General features: G+C 53.1%; 1 protein-coding gene across 3 annotated transcripts in view; it reads left to right on the top strand.

The window, feature by feature from the left end:
* Positions 1-17,991, top strand: part of POLR1A (RNA polymerase I subunit A) — an 80,133-nt gene extending 62,142 nt beyond the window's left edge. For 2 of the 3 annotated variants that reach the window (XM_037012056.2, XM_073241566.1), the window contains exons 22-34: positions 118-283; positions 1,152-1,373; positions 2,225-2,439; positions 4,331-4,498; positions 5,385-5,520; positions 5,974-6,131; positions 10,689-10,815; positions 12,368-12,478; positions 13,080-13,382; positions 14,242-14,442; positions 15,730-15,847; positions 16,170-16,334; positions 16,890-17,991. In XM_037012056.2, coding sequence (XP_036867951.2) covers positions 118-283; positions 1,152-1,373; positions 2,225-2,439; positions 4,331-4,498; positions 5,385-5,520; positions 5,974-6,131; positions 10,689-10,815; positions 12,368-12,478; positions 13,080-13,382; positions 14,242-14,442; positions 15,730-15,847; positions 16,170-16,334; positions 16,890-16,990 — 2,191 coding nt within the window. In that variant the 3' untranslated portion in view covers positions 16,991-17,991. The remainder of the gene's footprint in view (positions 1-117; positions 284-1,151; positions 1,374-2,224; positions 2,440-4,330; positions 4,499-5,384; positions 5,521-5,973; positions 6,132-10,688; positions 10,816-12,367; positions 12,479-13,079; positions 13,383-14,241; positions 14,443-15,729; positions 15,848-16,169; positions 16,335-16,889) is intronic. The other variant, XM_073241575.1, reaches the window with a different exon arrangement.
* Positions 17,992-18,199: the final 208 nt, after the last annotated feature.

Raw genomic sequence — 18,199 nt, forward strand, 5'->3', positions numbered from 1 at the left:
CTTGCTTGGCTGCAGAATAGCAGCCCCCTTCTACCCTCCACTACCCTGGCCTTGGCCCCAGTCCCCATCAGAGGCCCCCGGGGAGACGCGAGCCTGGTGAGCCTGGTCTCCACACAGGTGTATCATCAAGCACCTGGAGGGGCTGGTGGTCCAGTACGATCTGACAGTCCGCGACAGTGACGGCAGCGTGGTGCAGTTCCTGTATGGGGAGGATGGCCTGGACATCCCCAAGACGCAGTTCCTGCAGCCCAAGCAGTTCCCCTTCCTTGCCAGCAACTATGAGGTACTGGGCCAGACCCCGCACCTGGGAGCAGCAGGGCCACAGCTGTGAGCAGGGCCTCACACTCAGAGCTTTGCTACCCAGAGTGGCTGTTGAAATGCAGGTGCTTATAAAGCACCACCAGTTGATGCCTTAAAACGCTTCACGTTTTCATAACCCCTGTGTGGACTTCATCACGTGAGATGGCATAAAGGCATGCGTGCCTTTAGAACAACTGCCACTGGAGGCATTTGTCATGTGCTGGGCCCTAAACTGAAGTTCACTGTGGGTGCTGTCTGGTTTCATCCTCACTGCATCCTGGGGAAGTATTTCTCTGCCCACTTTATAGCTGAAAAAAACGAATATCAAGCTTACATGACTAGCTGGTGAGTTGTAGAGCCAGTGTTTGAACCCAGGCCTGTCTGCCACCAGCTTGTGGTTTTCATACCACACTCACTCCCCAGGAATCACACTGACTAAGGAGTTGCCCACTTCGGGAGGTTGGGATGCTGACACCCTCATGACCTGTCCAAGGTCATGCAGCAGAGGGTGGAATTGAAGGTTGCTCCCTGAGTGCTGGCTCCTTTCCATCCTGGCACCTATGCCAAAGCTATGGCCGTCACTTCCTCTCCTCCTTTCTTTCCAGAAATTCCCCCAGTTCTAGAGGGGTTCTGAGTGTGCTGGCTCTCCTCCATGGCCCCTCACTTCCTGCGACCTCCAGCTTCTAAGTCTGGTTTACACAAAGCCGGGGGCCCTGGTTCACAGTGGGTGCTCGCTCTCAGAGGCGTCATGAGGGCCCTACAGATCTTGGTCCTGGGAAGTTGTATGACAGTCAGTGGCCCTCGTGTCATGCCCTCATTTCTTTGGTCTTGTGTGTGGTTTGTTCGTTTAGGTGATAATGAAATCGAAGCATCTCCATGAGGTTTTATCCAGAGCAGATCCCCAAAAAGCTCTCCGCCACTTCAGAGCCATCAAAAAATGGCAAAACAAGCATTCCCACACGCTCATGAGAAAAGGTGCCTTCTTGAATTATTCCCAGAAAGTTCAGGCAGCTGTGAAAGCCTTTAACCTCGAGAGCGGGAACCAGAATGGCCGCAGCCTTGAGACTCACCAGGTGACTGAAGGGCGGCCGTATCCCCAGTGTCTGGCCAGCACAGGCCTCAGTCAGGGGTTGAGGAAATGAGGGGTTGTTTTCCTAAGGGAAGGAATGATGATGTAGACTGGCTTCAGTCACTGTCAGTCAGGAAGCATTCAAGTAGGAATTTAAGGCAGGGGCTCTTTACAGAAGTGTGTGCAGGGTTTGGAGGACCAACTGTGGCTGGTAACTTGGGCTCACCAGCACCCCAGGCGGGAAGGAACAGGAAGAGCCGCCCCCGGGAGTGGAAGGGTAGCTGTGTGCAGAGGCCACTTGGCAGACCCCTCAGCAGAGAGGCATGGCCTACTCAGACCCCTTGGTTGGGGGGGTTCAGTCCTCCTCCCTCCTCTCTGCTGTGGGGCCTCCCATTAGCCAAACACAGTGAGAGCCTGGGGGCAGGGGGGGAGCACTTTGAAGCAGTTGCTGTGGGACAGCTTTGGGACACTGAGGGTGTGAAGCCTGGATGGGGACTGTGTCCTGGTTGCCCCAGGACTATCCTGGCTTTGCCCCCTGCCCTAGGATTAATGTTAACAGTGGCCCACGTTGCTCTGAAAGTACTCCAGTTTGGGCAGTAACTTCCGTGCTCACCCTACCTGAACATGGTGGGCTGGGACAGACTCGGAGGCATGGCCGAGCGGCGCACCCTGGGTGAACTTGGGTTCGCCCCTTGTAAGGTGCTGGGATGTCTTCTCACAGCAGTTGGGTTTCTGTCTCCTTCCCTGCTCATTTGAAGCCCGTGCCTTTGACCCTCCTTCTCCTACTGGGTGTCCCAAGAAGAGAAGCCTATTCCTGGTGTCCTCCGGCATAGCTGAGTCCTGTCCTTCTTTCAGATATTGAGGATGTGGGGTGAGTTAGATGAGCAGAGCCGAAGGAAATACCAGAAGAGAGCCGCTCCTTGTCCTGACCCCAGTCTGTCTGTCTGGCGCCCAGACATCTACTTTGCATCGGTGTCGGAAACATTTGAGAAAAACGTGGATGACTACAGCCTTGAGTGGGCATCTCAAGCAGAGAAGAATTATGAGAAATCAGAGCTTTCTGTTGACAGGTAATGCCATTGCAGAAGGAGAACCTGCCTCTCCGGCCCTTTCCTTCCAGCTCTAGAAGTCTCCTGGGTTTGAGATGCCAGCAGGAGGGAGGGAAGAGAACCAGGTGCACCTTGCAAGCCCTGAGGGCTCCTGGGCAGAGGCAAGAGCAGGTAGGCAGGCATGGCCATTCCCATTTGGGCCAAGACAGAAAAGAGGGACAGAGGCTTGCAGAAATGACTTCCCTCTTAAGTTTGGTGTGTGGACATGGCTGATTCAGAGTCAGGGAATCTGGTCATCATTCCACGAATCATTCACTGCCCCATGACACTGTGTCTCAGCCTTTCACGAGGAGTTGGAGCTGAAGACTCCAGTAATCTTTTGAGCTTTTCATTTTGAAGCCTTAAGGAAGAAGGGCCACGTGGAGTCCTCAGCTTGGACTTATTCACACACAAAAAAAATTAAACAGGAAGAAAATCCTGTGGTCTTGGCAGGTGGGAAAATGAGCATGAGCCAGCACTGAGCCCCAGTGGGTTAAAACTAAAACGTTAAACATGCCCTCAGGGAGTGCCTGCCCCAAGGTTGGTCTTGGATTGGTTGTTTGTCAGGGAACCCTTCCTGTTCAGTTCACTAAGCCTGGCCTGCTGAGATGGAAGATCTCTGCAGTATTTGCCTTACCTGCTGCCCATCCTGCAGCTGCTGAAATCTGGTGAGGTCCATGGAGAGTGCTGCCAGGGTCCAGGGAGTGGAAAACAGTAAAGACAAATGAGCAAAGACAAACACTTGAGCAGAGGAAGTGGAGGCGAGGACTGGGGCTGTCTTTGTCCCTTCAAGTGGTTTCTCCAGCCAGGCCTCAGATTCCCAGATAGAATATATCATACCAGGTTATCGTGGCTGCTAGCAGGGCTTTCCCTGAAAGAGCCAGACCCTGGTCCCATGCCCCCTCACCTGCTCCCTGCAGCTTGGGATGCTGACGTTTACCTTCAGAAGAACCACGTTGGCCCTCGCTCTGTCTGTGCTGCATTGGGAGTGGGGAGAGGGTGGCCTTGGCAGCATCCCTGGGGTTCAGAGGGCCAAGAAGGGGAGCAGGTCTGCCTCAGTGGCTCTTGAATGGGAATTGTTAGCAAGTAGCCAGCTCGGGGCAGCCCCAAAGTTCTGGAAGTCATTGAAGGTGTTTTCCTGCCAGGAATACTGATATGCATTCAAACCGCACTGGTTTGAAGTAATTGGTAAAGAAGACACATCAGGGTTCTGAAGAGTCTGACTTTTCAAGAGAATTTGCATAGAAATATCATTTTATTACTTTCCTTGGCATTCATACACACGTCCATTTGTTAAGTCTCTTCCTTCCTTGTTCCCTGTGGCTGTGCTTAAAGGGCCAGCTTTCATAGGAAAATGGGTAGTAAATTACAAAATCCTATAGTGTACATACTTCTGATGTGGCCTACAGGCATTTTGCATTAGTTAAGTAAATAGCCACACACACCCTTGTTCTGCTAATTGCTTAGTGAACCTCTTCCTAGTTTACCCTAGTTAAACCCTCTCCAAACTATCACAACTAGTGGGAAAAAAGAAGTAACAAAGGAAAATATGAATAGTGAGCTCAAGAAACTCTGACTGTTTATGGGGCTTGTAACTGGTGCAGAGTGGACATTAATGGTCCAAGCATGGACAGCTAGAGCCTCAGCCACTGGGCTGGGATTTGTGCTGCATAATTTAGGACATCCCAGGATCACCAGCAGGAATTTGAGGATTAGAACCTAGGAAAAAGAAGCCCAGAAAAAGAGAGAGGCGGAAGTTGCATGCACTCTGCTGTAAGATGGTGTTGACAGCTCCCTCCTAACAGACAGAGGAAGGGGGCCTTGGAGGGGTGTCTGTGCTCCTAACCCCTGCTATGTCCTGCCCCATCTCCAGGTTGAGGACCCTCCTGCAGCTGAAGTGGCAGCGTTCCCTGTGTGACCCGGGTGAGGCCGTGGGCCTGCTGGCCGCCCAGAGCATTGGGGAGCCTTCCACACAGATGACCCTGAACACCTTCCACTTTGCCGGCAGAGGCGAGATGAATGTGACCCTGGGCATCCCAAGGTGCGGAGTTGCACGGGTGCCCGGGCAGGACATGTCCTAGCCTGCTCCTGGGGAAGAAGTCATTTAATAAGAGAGAGTGTGAGTGTGAGAGAGACAGAGTCTCATCAGCGTAGGGTTCAGAGCTCTGCCTCCTGGAGCCCTGTTGGTCTCTAGCTGGATCAGTGCCCAGGCCATTTAGTATCGCCATTTATCCCTTGGCCAACTCCTGTGTCTGTCACCTGGGATGATTGTGAAGGAGCACACTCGGGAATAGGTGTTGGTAACAAACAGGACCCCTTGGTTGTCCAACTCTGAGGGCTCATGCATCTAGTAGGTGAGCCACAGTGGCCCTGGCCCTTAGGTAATGCATGTACCCTGTGAGATGATGGCTGCTGGATGGGAGGGAAGAGTGGGAGACCCACTTGCATATAAGGCCCGGACCTGCCACTTGGTAGCAGAGTCACTCAGACAGGTTCCTTAGCTTTCCAGACCTTAGGGGCCTCACCTGTGGAAAAGAGGAGGCTGGGGCCCACCATGCAGTTGGGCCATGCAGGCTGCCTGAGCTCATGGGCAAGGCCAGAAGCACAGTGCCTACATCCCACTGCGGAGGCCACTTTCCCTGCATTCCATGCATTCAGTAAGCTCTTAGCACCACTGTGTGCAGGACACAGGTGATAGGAAACAAGAGTAAGACACTGTCTGTGGGAGCCCACACTCCAGAGGAAATTGACCAGAGAATTGCTCAGTGTCACAGATGGGGCCAGGGCTGGGACTCTGATCCACTGTACTCCCTGCGAGATCTCAAGGCCTCTCTCATATCCCAGAACTGTGACATCTTGACAAGAAAGGCCTCATACAAATAGGGAGTCTGGCTCTTACGGTCAGATGTGCCCTTGTTCTGTGACAGGTTGAGAGAGATCCTCATGGTGGCCAGCGCCAACATCAAGACGCCCATGATGAGTGTGCCTGTGTTCCACACCAAGAAAGCATTGAAGAGGGTCAAACACCTGAAGAAGCAGCTCACCAGAGTGTGCTTAGGGGAGGTAATTGTCTCTCGCGGCTGCAGACTGGGTGGGGGCACTTTCTTGCATCCTTCCGTCTGTGAAGGACACAGTTTGCTGGTTGTTCACACCCTGGGCTCAGATTCCCACCAATGAGTGAGAAGCTTTCCTGCCAGGTGCCCAGCAGGGGTGGATCAGGAAGGTTTAAAAGCAGTCATTAGCTCTGCAGCATTCTTATGTGTGTTAAAAATAAAAACGTGCCCTGGGTTAGCTTACCAGTCCTGCTGGAGCCCACTCCCTGTGGCCCCAGGCTATTCTCTGGAGGTTACCTGCCAGCTGTGGGCCCCAAGCCCCTGGAATCCACACTGACACAGCTCACTGGGGTTTCTTTGGTGTTTTGGCATATAACCCGGCCCCTGTGCCCCCAAACCTTTGGATTTCCCATAAGGCACTTGTCATACATAAGTTGGTTTCTCTTTGTCCATCTGGTTCAAGGTGTTGGAGAAAATTGATGTCCAAGAGTCTTTCTGTATGGGGGAAAAGCAGAACAAGTTCCGGATGTACCAGCTACGGTTTCAGTTCCTGCCACATGCATATTACCAGCAGGAGAAGTGCCTAAGGCCCAAGGACATCCTGCACTTCATGGAAACAAGGTCAGGATTCAGACTGTGTTTGTTGTTTAACTTTGTTCTTGACCGTGAGCACTGCTGGCTGCAGTACTCCTGGAGATGGGGCACATTTGCCAAAGTGAGAAGTATTTAGGAAAACAGCAGGCCATGTGGTAATCTGGAAACCTCATTCCCAGTTTGGCTTGTGGGTGTGACTGCATTAGCCACACACCAGCCACTCCCTAAACCCTTTTCTGTCTGGTTGATGAGTCTTGTCCTCTGGGCTTGCAGGCTTTAAGGCGGGGAAGTACGTGTACCACAAAGAGCAGGGAGCCCTGTTGCCGTGGTGCTGCTGTGATGTGAGACCAGCTCCTGGTGTTAATTTTTAATATGATGTCATTCTAGGCAGCATAATGTGGTTCCTGACATATTTATATTAAATGTTAGAAATGAGTAAGCAATATACCAATGGCTTCCTGCTAGAAACCCCAGTTCTATAACTGCAGTCTCCTGCAGCTTCTTGTAGAGAAGTTCTGGTGCCCTTCTGGTAGGAGAATGAACGTCCTTTTTCTCTCAAATTCAAGTTGCTCTTGGACGTTTCAAAGGCATAGGCTGTGATGCTGAGTGTGCAGGGGTAGGACAGTGGGCATACTGGGGCTAGGGCAAGCCAGGGGTGTCAGCGGAGCCTTCTGACTCCCAGCTGACCCTAGGTTGTGAAGTGCAAGCTCAAATGGCTGCCGGCCCTGCAAGTAGCAGGCCTCCCCGAGCCCAGCGCCCTGGCAGGCTGAAGAGTGCAGACCTGTATTAGGGAGCAGGACTGTGGGCAGGATGGCTGGATCTTCTGATTCAAAAAGAAAGCCCCTCCTCTCTGCTTTTTTTCTGTCTTTGGCTATTTGATTGCCTGCCTTTGCTTTCATAAATAAGCCTCCTAATTCTTAAACATTAGCAACTAATCCATGTTCTTAAAAGCATGGTAAGGCCCAGATAGATCCTACCTATCAACAGGATTTGGCCCTGGACTGCAGACCACTGGTCTAATGTAGACCAGCTCACAGGTCTCCCTGGACCTGCTCAGAAAAAGATACCCAGTGGGCAAAGGAGGGACAGAAAGCCCACTGCATCATCTCACCAATATTCACTGAGTGCTGCCCATTCGCCATTGAGCCACAGAGGCACCGTGGCCTGGAGGGAGCGCCTCGTCTCCTGTCGGCCCTTCCTTCCCCTTCCACCCAGAGAGGTAGGCTAGCCTCAGGCAGGCCCTCAAAGCAGACAGCACTAGGCTGCTGGGCTTTGTGGTGGATGAGTTTGGATGTGAACAGCCTTTGGAAGGCCTCACTACCAGGCAGGTCCTGCCCCCGTGTGTGAGCCCTGGGTGACACTGGTCCTGACCTAGCCTTGGGGAGCACCGGCATCTCAGGTCGCCTGGGGAAGGTTCCCCTTGTCAGGCAGGCCCAGTTCTCTCATGGTGCCGGGTGGTGTCACAGGAGACACAGTTATACATCAGCCGCTGGCTTGTTAATTAACAGGAAGAACACAGGATGGCTAGCTGGGTGGATGAGAGAGCTGACACTTGTTGTAACTGAAAGCAGGTCACTTTGGTATGCTCTCATGGCCTGATGAAGATGACAGGCAGAGATCACATGGAAAATGAAGCAGGGGGCGGAAAATGAAGCAGAGCCTGTCCCAAGTGCACCACATGTTTGTGCTGGTCAGGCAGCCCTTTTCTGAGAAATGGGAATGGGATCACATGGCCTCTTGAGAATTATCAAGAGCAGGTGGAGTCAGATGGCCTGCCCCATTTCCATTCACCTAAGGCTTGGGCCTGCCGAGCAGGAAGCTCTGCCTGAGGTGTGTACAGGCTGTGCTTAGAGTTCTTTTTACTGATAATGGTGAATTGAAAATCCATCACTTTAAAAAAAAATTTCTTGGTGAGGGACAGGCTTGGCTTCTTCCCAGCAGTGAAGTGTTTTTTCAACTCTTAGTTTGTATTTTGCTTGTACACTTGAGAAGCTGTGATAAACAAAGCCATGTGCAGTAGCTCTTGGTGACTTCCGCAGCATGGGCCATGGGCCAGAGACGGGAGGAGGATCAGTGTGTGTGAACCGGGATGTGGCTCACACTACGTTTGTAAGGCCTGGGCAGCGAAGCAGCCACATTAAGGTCTCTGTGGACCACAAAGAATGTGAGTGTCCTTGCAAAAGAGTAACCCTCCCCCCAGAAGCTTTCCCCCTTCCCCTCTCCCACCCCCTTTCTCTCCCTCTTCCCTTTCCCTCCCTTTCTTCCCTTCTCTCCCAGCTGTGGGAGCATGAAACTATTTTGACATAGATTGGAGGAAAAAAATAGAGACAGAGGCGCTTCGCTAGATGGAGACATGTAATCATTGGAGGTCCCTGAATATCTGTACCGCATTGGTCCATTTGGATATTTGTGGAAATTATCTGGAAGCTGGGCCAGGGGTGGTGAAGTGGAAAGAGCCTTGAGCGAGGAGGCAAGGGGTGCAAGGTCTGATCCCCAAGCCCAGCCGTGAAATGACCAGGTTGGCAGTCTGCAGGTATAGCTTCTGTGAGTCTGATGTTGTGAGCAGCAGGTGACAGAGCTGTTGCCTGGCACTTTCGGAAACAGCTGACGGTCATATTCTCTATTTATAATTATTTATGTGAGATGCGAGGTTTCTCTGCAGCCTCCTGCTTTTGGTCCCTTCCAGTTGCCACTTTATGACAAATAGCAAAACCTTCACAGAGCAGACCCTGTGAGCTTGCAGCTCCCTTGCTCTGGCAGAATCATAGCAGGGCAGACTGCCCCCCAGGAGAGCCCTGGCACACTAAAAACGTGTCCACCACTTACTGGTCAGGGCTCCATCTGCCTTCTCACCTCATCTCAAGTTCTCTGGCAGTTCCTGTTCACTGAAAGAGGCAGGGGGGGTAGCGTGGATTCCCAGCGCAGGGGATGAGAGGTCTCATAGGGGAGCTGCATCTGCATTTAGACCTGCCTTTGGGTGGGGGCAGCTCCAGCAGGTAGATCGGGGCTGAGGAAATGGCTAAGCAAATGTCGTAAGCAAGAGCCCAAAGGGTACATAAGTGTGGGTGGAGCGGGTGAGGACTTGGGCTGAGGCCAGGTGTAGAGGGTTTGAAGTGCTAGGGCCAGGGTCTCATCACGTGGGTGAGTCTCGGAGGGGTGACATCACCACAAAGTGACAGGCCAGCCTGATGAGTCAGAGCAGCAGCGGGAGGCAGCGAACAGCTCCTAGGCGTGGGCAGCTGGCCCAGGGCACCATAGCCCATCCATCTCATTTCCTGTCCTGACCCTGTGCTGCAGGGTCCTTGTGAGTTGGGAGGGGCCTGCTGTACAGAGGAGCCTGAGACCCTCCTCTCCAGCATCTACCAGAACTGGGACTTGAACCAGAGCCTGTCCTTTCAGAAACATCTCTTCTGCCCCCTCTCTCCTGTTGGGCTGTCTTCTGAAATCAAACCTGGCTTCCCCTTATCTGGCCCTCTCATCTCTGTCCCCAGTTCCTGGTAACCAAGGTCTGCCCTGGATTGGTGGATGAGGAGCCTTTTTTCTGCCAAGGGCAGAAACCTCAGCAAAACCATATACAACTTTTGAAAGGTTTTTTTTTCTTTTAATGAAGAGGACGAGGGGCAGCAGCCTTTTGTTTTTAATGAACAAAACCTTCTTCTCAAGTGGAGCCTCTGTGCTCATGCCCTTTGCCCCCTACTCTGCCCTTGGGCACATGGCAGGCACATGAAAGGCACTCGGAGAACACAGGATGGCTAGCCGGGTGGATGAGAGAGCTGACACTTGTTGTAATTGAAAGCAGGTCACTTTGGTATGCTCTCATGGCCTGATGAAGATGACAGGCAGAGATCACATGGAAAATGAAGCAGGGGGCGGGGACAGAGTGAGGCCCCAAGGGAGTGTGACATAGGAAACTCAGGAGGAAGAGGAAGGCTCTGCTTCAAGTTGGTTCTCTTAAATTGGTTTGGTTCTAACCAATTGACGTGATTTATTGCCACAGAGTAAGTTCTTGCTGCCTTTGAAATTCTGGCAAAATCTTCTGAATCGTAGTTCTTTAATCACCTTGTGGGGCCTCCCACGTCAAGGAGACAGGAGTTGTCAGGGCCCAGCAGTGCTGCTTTCTGCAGAGGAAGGTCCTCCTCCTGGCCCGGACCCCCCTCTCCTGTGCGTCTGCCATCCCTAGACAGCAGTCACAGCAGCCCTGGGACAGGCATCGGCGTAGATTTGTTTCTCATCCTTAAAGCAATACTGCACAGTATGTATTGGTGACCTACATCTCACAGCCAAGGGAGCTAAAGCTGAAGGGAGACTGTCATGCTCGAAGCCAAGCACCCTGTGAGTGGCAGGGCACACCTACAGACCAGGCCTGTTGGGCTGTGGAGCAGTAATCCTGCTGGCTTATCATCTGCTGTTCAGATACAGAAAAAAGTTTGCTGGTGGGGAGGCCGGGTCCCCATCTCATATATAAATCCCCACATCGCCTTAGGTGGGTGCACCACCCTTGGATGGAACATCTCACCCCCTGAGCAATGGGAGAGTAGAGATGCTGGTACTGAACAGGGCCGTATGGCTTTCTTCTCATTTTAGATTCTTTAGAATTCTGATGGAATACATCAGAAAGAAGAATAATAAAGCCTCAACTTTCATAAGCATAGACACTCGGAGAGCTACCCAGTGGGATCTAGATAACACCAGGGAGTCAGGAAGGAATCCGGTGAGTCCCCCAGGGCCCTTCTGAGACCACCACAGGGAGGGTCCCAGGGTTGGGAAGCACACAGAGTGGCGGTTCACTTAGTCTTCTCTCCTGGGAGGGCTCCGCGACTGTTCACACTCCTCAAGCCCCTTTCTGCTGTCAGCCCATCTCCACTTACCTTAGCATCTGTCTGCTGTGCCGAGAGAACCGGGAAGCCACACTGACTTCTTGGGTGCGGTGGGCCATGAAAGGGGGGCTGCCAGATAGCATGGTCTGGTTGGCCTTGGATGAGAGCCCTGGGTCAGCCATCTCTCTTCTCTCAAGGACCCTCTGTACATGACTTTTATCCTGAGGATAGGCTTAAAGTAATGGTACATGCTGGGCTTCTGAGAGGTCTTTTTCTGGTTTAATTTTGCTCTCTGTCTTTGACTTCCCTAGTCCAGGTGAACTGATGCCCACAGGGTACTGGCAGGGACCAGAAGAAGTATTTTGAAGCAAGGAAGGAGCCAGGGAAAAGCCACTGGAGGCAGAACAGTCCAAGAATGGTGGCAGTTTGTCTACCAGGAGACCAGGGGCAGCATGGGGATGGTATCTTCAGAGCCCCTGCTTTGTAGGGCTCCCTAGAAATAGGCTGCATCGATCCTGCTTGGGTGGAGGCTGCAACAGAGGCTGGTACTGCCCCTGCCTGCTCTGTGTTCTCAGCCATGTCACCTCCTATCTCTGGGCCTCTCTCTTCACCCCTAAAATGAGAGACTTCACCCCTAAACCAGAGAGAATGCTAGGGCTCCTGCCCTGAGGGTTGACCAGCTGGCTATGCAAGCGCAAATGGGCAAAGCCTCTCTTTAAAGGCTGCCCAGTCTTAATTCTTAAATCATTCAGATAAAGACTATAAGAAATTAGGAACCAAGGTCAGAAGGAGAAAGGTATAAATACTTGGCTTTTAAAATATTCAGTATTCTGGTAACTACACTTACTTGGTGAGCATTTAGTAAGGTATATAATTATTGAATTACTGTGTTGTATACCTGAAACTAATATTGTATATCTAATATATTCCAATTTTTAAAAAAGAAAGTATTCAGTCTTCCACCAAGACAGCCCTTTCTCTTCATCTCCACCTGCAACAAAAATACTTGAAATAATATTTTTTATACCATCTTTTAATGAATTGGAAAGGCTTGGCACTTTTTCTTTTTTTTCTTTCTTTCTTTTCCTTTGTCTTTTCCTTTCCTGTCTCTCTCTGTCTCTCCTTTTTAAAAATGCAAGATTTTGCAAGTGGTACATGTAAAGGTGAAGACTGATGAGAGAGAAGCCTGGGGTCAGGGGTGGCCCGGGAGAGGCTCGATGGGTGGGTTGGGTTGGGGGAGTGGGTAGATGGAGGGTGTATGGAAGGGAGGCAGATGGATGGTTGGGAAGGTGGTAGGTGCATGTATGATGAATGGATGGGTGGGCAGGTGGGTGGCTGGGTGGGTGAGTGAGTAGAAGAGGAGGAGGTCGGGTAGGTGGACAGCTTGAGTGGATAGGAGTCACCAGGCACTGGATATTGGGGCTGATCCTTTTCCCCACACCACAGGGAGAGCAGGAAGGCGATGAGGAAGAGGAGGGCCACATTGTGGATGCCGAAGCTGAGGAGGGCGATGCTGATGCCTCTGACGCCAAACGCAAGGAGAAGCAAGAGGAGGAGGTGGGGGGTCTCTGGCCGGGGTGAAGGGGCTCTGGTGATATCCCTCCTTCTCCATCACACCAGAGGGATCACACCTTGTATCATGCTGAAACCCATCAGGAACCCAGAAGCAAGACCAGCCTGCCCAGCACACCTCTCAATTGAGAAGGTGGTGTTCACGGCTCAGGAACTGGGCAGGGGTCATCCCAGGCTGCCCTTTAGGTTCTGGCTACTCCTGAATTTGAACCATATTCAAAGACACAGAGGCCTTTGCAAGGAGACAAGTCAGGCTGCCTCCTGTTTTTATAATGAAAATATACTTCCTTTCCCTCCCCACATCCTCTACTATCATGATTTTTGCACAAAGGGCAGTTTAGAGGGGCTGAGGGAATTGACAGGTAAAAGGGCTCGAGTGAGAGGGTGAGCTCTGAGCAGGGCATCAGGACAGGGGGGTTGGCATTCCCAGGGAAAGGCAGAGGGAAGGGGGCGGAAGGCAGCCCAGGTGGGTGGACCCTGGGTGGCCTGGCCGGACGGGGCCTGCACAGGGGCGCTTGGGCCATAAGTGAAGCCTAGATTCAGGGGAGGGCAGAAGCGACACAGTCTGCACCTTGTCTTCTGCCAGGTGGATTATGAGAGTGAGGAAGAGGAGGAGAAGCAGGGGGAGGAGGACGACGAGGACATGCAGGAGGATGGGCACATCCATGGGGAAGGCGCCCACAATGCCCAGGAGCAGGAAGAAGATGTGGGCTCAGGCCCCGAGGATGGCTCACCCCCCACTGGCCCCCTGACACAGCCCCACAAACCTGCTGGCAGCCGGGAGCCCCAGGGCGCCGAGGCCGTGGAGCGGCGCGTGCAGGCTGTGCTCCAGTCGCACGCGTTCATAGAGGACTATCAGTACGACACGGAGGAGAGCCTGTGGTGCCAGGTCAGGGCCAGGGCGGGGCGGCGGGGTGGGCCCCACAGCCAAGCAGCTCCCTGCACAGGCCCGGTGGGCAGCCATCAAGGGCCTGTGGCAGTTGACTGTCCTCTTTTAACCCCATATCCTGAAAGAATCTGGTGACAGCTCTGGGCCCTATGTTCCAAATCATGGCCCCACACATTTGACTTTCAAACCCCTAGTGGGCTGGTTCTTTCTGATTTTTCAAGAACAGTGTACATGTGAGTATAGATATAAGTACAGGTATGTGTTATCAGTCAAGCCCTATAAGTACTTTGAGATCATCACCTCCTCTAATCCTCAGGACAGCAGATACATTGATATTTATCAGAGTGGTCGTAGAGGTAAACAGGAGTGCTTTGGCTCCTTGCACAGCTCTCGACGCCAATTCAGGATTGCAAGGTTTTCTGACAGGCTGGATGGTTTTGGTGCCTAGACATCTACATACAGACTTTCTTGTTGTTTCCCTTGACCCAGTTCAGTGCTTTCTAAGTGGGAGTGTAGGTAAGACCTCAGCAGCCAGGATCTCACACATGGAACAATGCGGAATAGGCTCTGTGGTAATTGAAAGATTGTCAAGGGCATTGCTGAGCACATGGGATTTTCACCATACCTGCAACATCCATGAATCGCTCCGCTGTGTTCCCCTTAATCTGGTGACTGGAGATGGCTGCTCTGGGTGGTCAGCTAAGCCAGCCTCTTGGCTCACCCCAGTAGGTCGCCTGCCCCAAGCCAAGGTGTTTGCCAGCCGGCTTTGAAGGGTCTCCTGGGGAGCCCATTGGCAGGGCATCTGCCCGTCTTGGGGCTGGGGCGGCCGTCTTCCCTAGCCTAGCTCTTCTTCTCGCAGGTGGTGGTGAAGCTCCCTCTAATGAAGATGATCTTTGACATGAGCTCCCTCGTCGTGGCCTTGGCCCACGATGCCATTGTCTACACAACCAAGGGCATCACAAAGTGCCTCCTGAATGAAACCACCAACAATAAGAATGAGAAGGAGCTTGTCTTAAACACAGAAGGAATCAACCTCCCGGAGCTGTTCAAGTATGCTGAGGTACAGCGTCCTCTCTGGTTGTGTGCTGTCATGCTGTAATGCTGTCCTGGTCAGCCACTCAGAGGCAGGGCTCCAGCCATGCCACCCTGGGCCTCCCTGAGCCATTTATGCATCTAGCCCAGTGTCCCCAAACCAAGTATATGTGGTGGGCCTCCACTCAGGGGCCCTCTTCTTAGGAATGCATGTTAGCCTCTTAAGGCTTGCAGTGCAGAAACCTACTTAACTTCATCTGACCCCAAGTTCCCCAAACTAACTTGACTATAATTTTTTTCCTTAAATTGAAAACCTTCCCAAAGTAGAGTCATAAGAAATAGTTTGCTGAGTCGCTGGCCTGGGAGCTGCTGACTTCATGTGGTAAAGGAGGCCCTGGGAACAGGGGTGGCCCAGACCCTGCCTCCCAGTGCCCCGTGCTGGCAGAGGCTCGTGTCCCACTTCCACCAGCATGTCTGTCCTTTCCTCTGAGCTGCTCCTCCTGGTTCCTCCCACTTCACTGAGTCTCCCAGACTTTCAGAGATGCTCTCAGCCTCTGGGCACAAGTATTTCCCCATAGAAGCCTGAGGGGCCAGGCCCTACCTGACTCTTGCCTAGTCTATACCAAGCCAGCAAAGCTGTCCCTGCCTAGAACTCTCGTCTCCTGACAACAGCTGCCCTGCCAAGGCCCCTTCTGCCCTGGAGCCTTTCACCCAGTGCTTCCCCAGAGGGCAGACAGGGATGGGCTCATGCCCCCTGAGAGGCAGCCATCTCTAGGGCGAGCTCCATGTCTTGTTTGTCGGTTTGTTTAAACAAGGCCAGGCAGGCTGCCAGAGTCTCCGTTACTCCTGTGGGGGTGACTTGTGGTAGTACAGAGCTTCCTCGGGTTCCCCAGGATGGCTGAGCTGGAGCCTCAGACCCCCAGCGAGATCCAGCTTATCCATGGAGCTGCCCCGTGCCCTGGGGGGTGTTTACGTGTCTCTCTGAGGAGCTTTCCTCATCTTCTAGCACAGCCTCAATCCTAGGAAATCGGTTTCTCTGTTAAATAAACAACAAAAAGTACTTTATTCCTGTGGACTCTTAAGTGGGTGCCAGGTTGTGTCTCAGCTTTAGTAATGACGAGCCAGATGTGGGGCCTGGCCAGTGTGCCGCCAGCAGCTCTGCCCACACCGTTTCTTTCTGCTAATCTCGGGCCACTGCCCAAGCACTTTGTCCTCCACTGTGCTGCTCTGCCAGACGATAGAGTTCAGCCGGGGTGGGACACACCTGCAAGGGAGCAGGCCAGGCCCTGCAAGTCAGTCCCTCCTTCTCCCCCAGGTTCTGGATTTGCGTCGCCTCTATTCCAATGACATCCACGCCATGGCCAGCACCTACGGCATTGAGGCCGCGCTGCGGGTGATCGAGAAGGAGATCAAGGATGTGTTTGCTGTGTATGGTAAGAGACGCTGCCGGCACCGTTCAGAAGGTCCACTGGAGCGGGCGCAGTGAGCATAGCCTGTAGGAGACCTTCTGGAATCTCTGCTGCGTGTGCTGCTGGCTGGAAGTGGAGAGCAGGAGGTGGTAACAGTGACCAAGGGTAAGGGAGCGACTGCCCAGCAGAGGAGGGGGCTAAGTAGCTGAGTGAGCAGGTGACCGAGCTGGGAGTGGAGCCTGGGGTCTGGCACCTGAGCCCGTGCACTGACTCGTATCAGGTGACACTGCCTCAACTGTCCCCTTGCACTGCTTAATCCTTCCTGATGTTGCTGCCCGTGTGACAGGCATTGCAGTCGATCCCCGCCATCTCTCCCTGGTCGCCGACTATATGTGCTTCGAGGGTGTTTACAAGCCACTGAATCGCTTTGGGATCCAGTCAAACTCCTCTCCTCTGCAGCAGATGACGTTTGAAACCAGCTTCCAGTTTCTGAAGCAGGCCACCATGATGGGTCAGTGTGTGGGCAGGTGCCCTGCCTTCCCTCCCTTAACCTGCTCTGGGCAAACAGGCTTGTCCCCCGGGCACCTTTCTGCACACCTTCCATGTGAGTGACCTCTTGGAAGCCCACTGCAGGTGGCAGCTAGGGGTGAGGGGTGCAGCACAGGAGAGCTGCCTCTGCATTTTGAAGGACACAGAAAGGGCCTTCCTTGCTTTCAAACACAGAAGCAGGGCTCCCTTGGGTTATCTCCCTTAGGAGATAACCAGGCCCAGGGGCCACAAAGGTGAAGGTGCAAGTGCAGAATATAGGCAGTGTGGGCCATGCCCACTGATGTCAGACCCCTGACTGCAGGGAGGTGAGGTGATAGCCTCTGCCCTTCCTTCCCATGCCATCTGTGTATCTCTTGGGCAGCTGTGTTTTACGTGTTTCTCTCCCAGAGACTGAGGACCATCCTCATGGCCCCCAAGGTGCCTGGCTGCTTAGCATCAGTGTTGAGGCCCCCAGGTCCCCTCACATCACCCCCAACTTCTCCCTTAACTGCCTAACAAGTACTCTTGTGTCTTCCAGGGTCCCACGATGAGCTGAGGTCCCCTTCAGCCTGCCTTGTGGTCGGGAAGGTCGTCAGGGGCGGGACGGGCCTGTTTGAGCTCAAGCAGCCCCTGAGGTAGTGGCCCCTGTGGCACCGTCTGCCTGGTGTGGAGGACCCGGTGATGGCCTGCCTGCCCTCCACATGAGAGGACCAGGCGACCCGGAGACCAGAATCCAGGGCGGTTCAAAGCGACAGTGCAGAGCACAGTAGTGATCTTGGCGGTCCAGAGAACAGTTGGCCTCTGGGCTGGACCAGCTTCCCTGGGAGGTGCCACAGTGCTTGTCCTCACTCCTTCCCATCTTGGGATATGAACAAGGTTCACCAAGTCCCTCATGCCCTTCTGAGCTGGCTGGGCCTTCCTCTGTGCCGCAGGACACCTCAGAGACAATTCTCCGGCACCTCCAGGGTAGGGAGGCAAGGTCCTGTCGCTGTGAGCAGCTGTTGACTGCAGGCAGAATTGCTGTGGGCTCCTAACAGGTGGGGATGTGGAACCTGCTGCATGGCCTGCTCCTTCCGGCTGCACAGGCTCCTGGGAAGAGTCTCCCTGGGGCAAGCACAGGGTGGCACAGACCTCTGGGGCTTGGCCCCAGCAGCCCGTCCCCCACTCATGGAACCCTGAGTCGCCGGCTGGCTGGGCTGTTGGATTGAGTTGCCTGACTTCTCTCCCTGTCTCTGCTGTCAGACCCGACCTTGAGGCCTTCATTCCTCTCTTCAGGCCCTGCTCCTCTGGGGTCGTCCAGCCTCCCTTGACTTTTGGCACCACGGCAGGGGGCCCTGCCATGACCAGGAAAGTCAGAGGACTTGTATAAAGGCTTTGTAAAACCAGAGACTGTTTCTATTTTTGTCTGGTATTCCAACTCAGGCTGAGTAATAAACATAACTGGAACTAGCTATTATTGGTAGGGAAAGAAATTTAAAAGACTTGGGTTTCTTGTTTTTTCTCTTGGTTTGTGGGCTCTGCATTTGTAATTTAAGAGCCTAGGACTGACTTGTTGATGGGGGGAGTCTAGTAAACATCATGTTCCTCATGTAATTGTAGAGTAATGATACCAAAATAAATTTTTTAAAAAAAAGAGCCTAGGACTGGGATTTTTAACATAGTCACATCTTGGGTCCTGCTTTCTGTTCTTGCCAGAGGATGTAGGGGGAGAGTTCAGCCCCCACAGTGTCCCCCACTGACCCCATCCTGCCCTGCCGTTCTCCCGGAGCCAGAAGAGCGGAAACCAGGGGAAGGAACGTAGGGCGGGGAGGGAGGCTGTGCCTACGGAGAGTGACCACATTGGTCCCT

This window comes from Manis javanica, chromosome 1 (assembly GCF_040802235.1).
Source record: "Manis javanica isolate MJ-LG chromosome 1, MJ_LKY, whole genome shotgun sequence".
Lineage (NCBI taxonomy): Eukaryota > Metazoa > Chordata > Mammalia > Pholidota > Manidae > Manis > Manis javanica.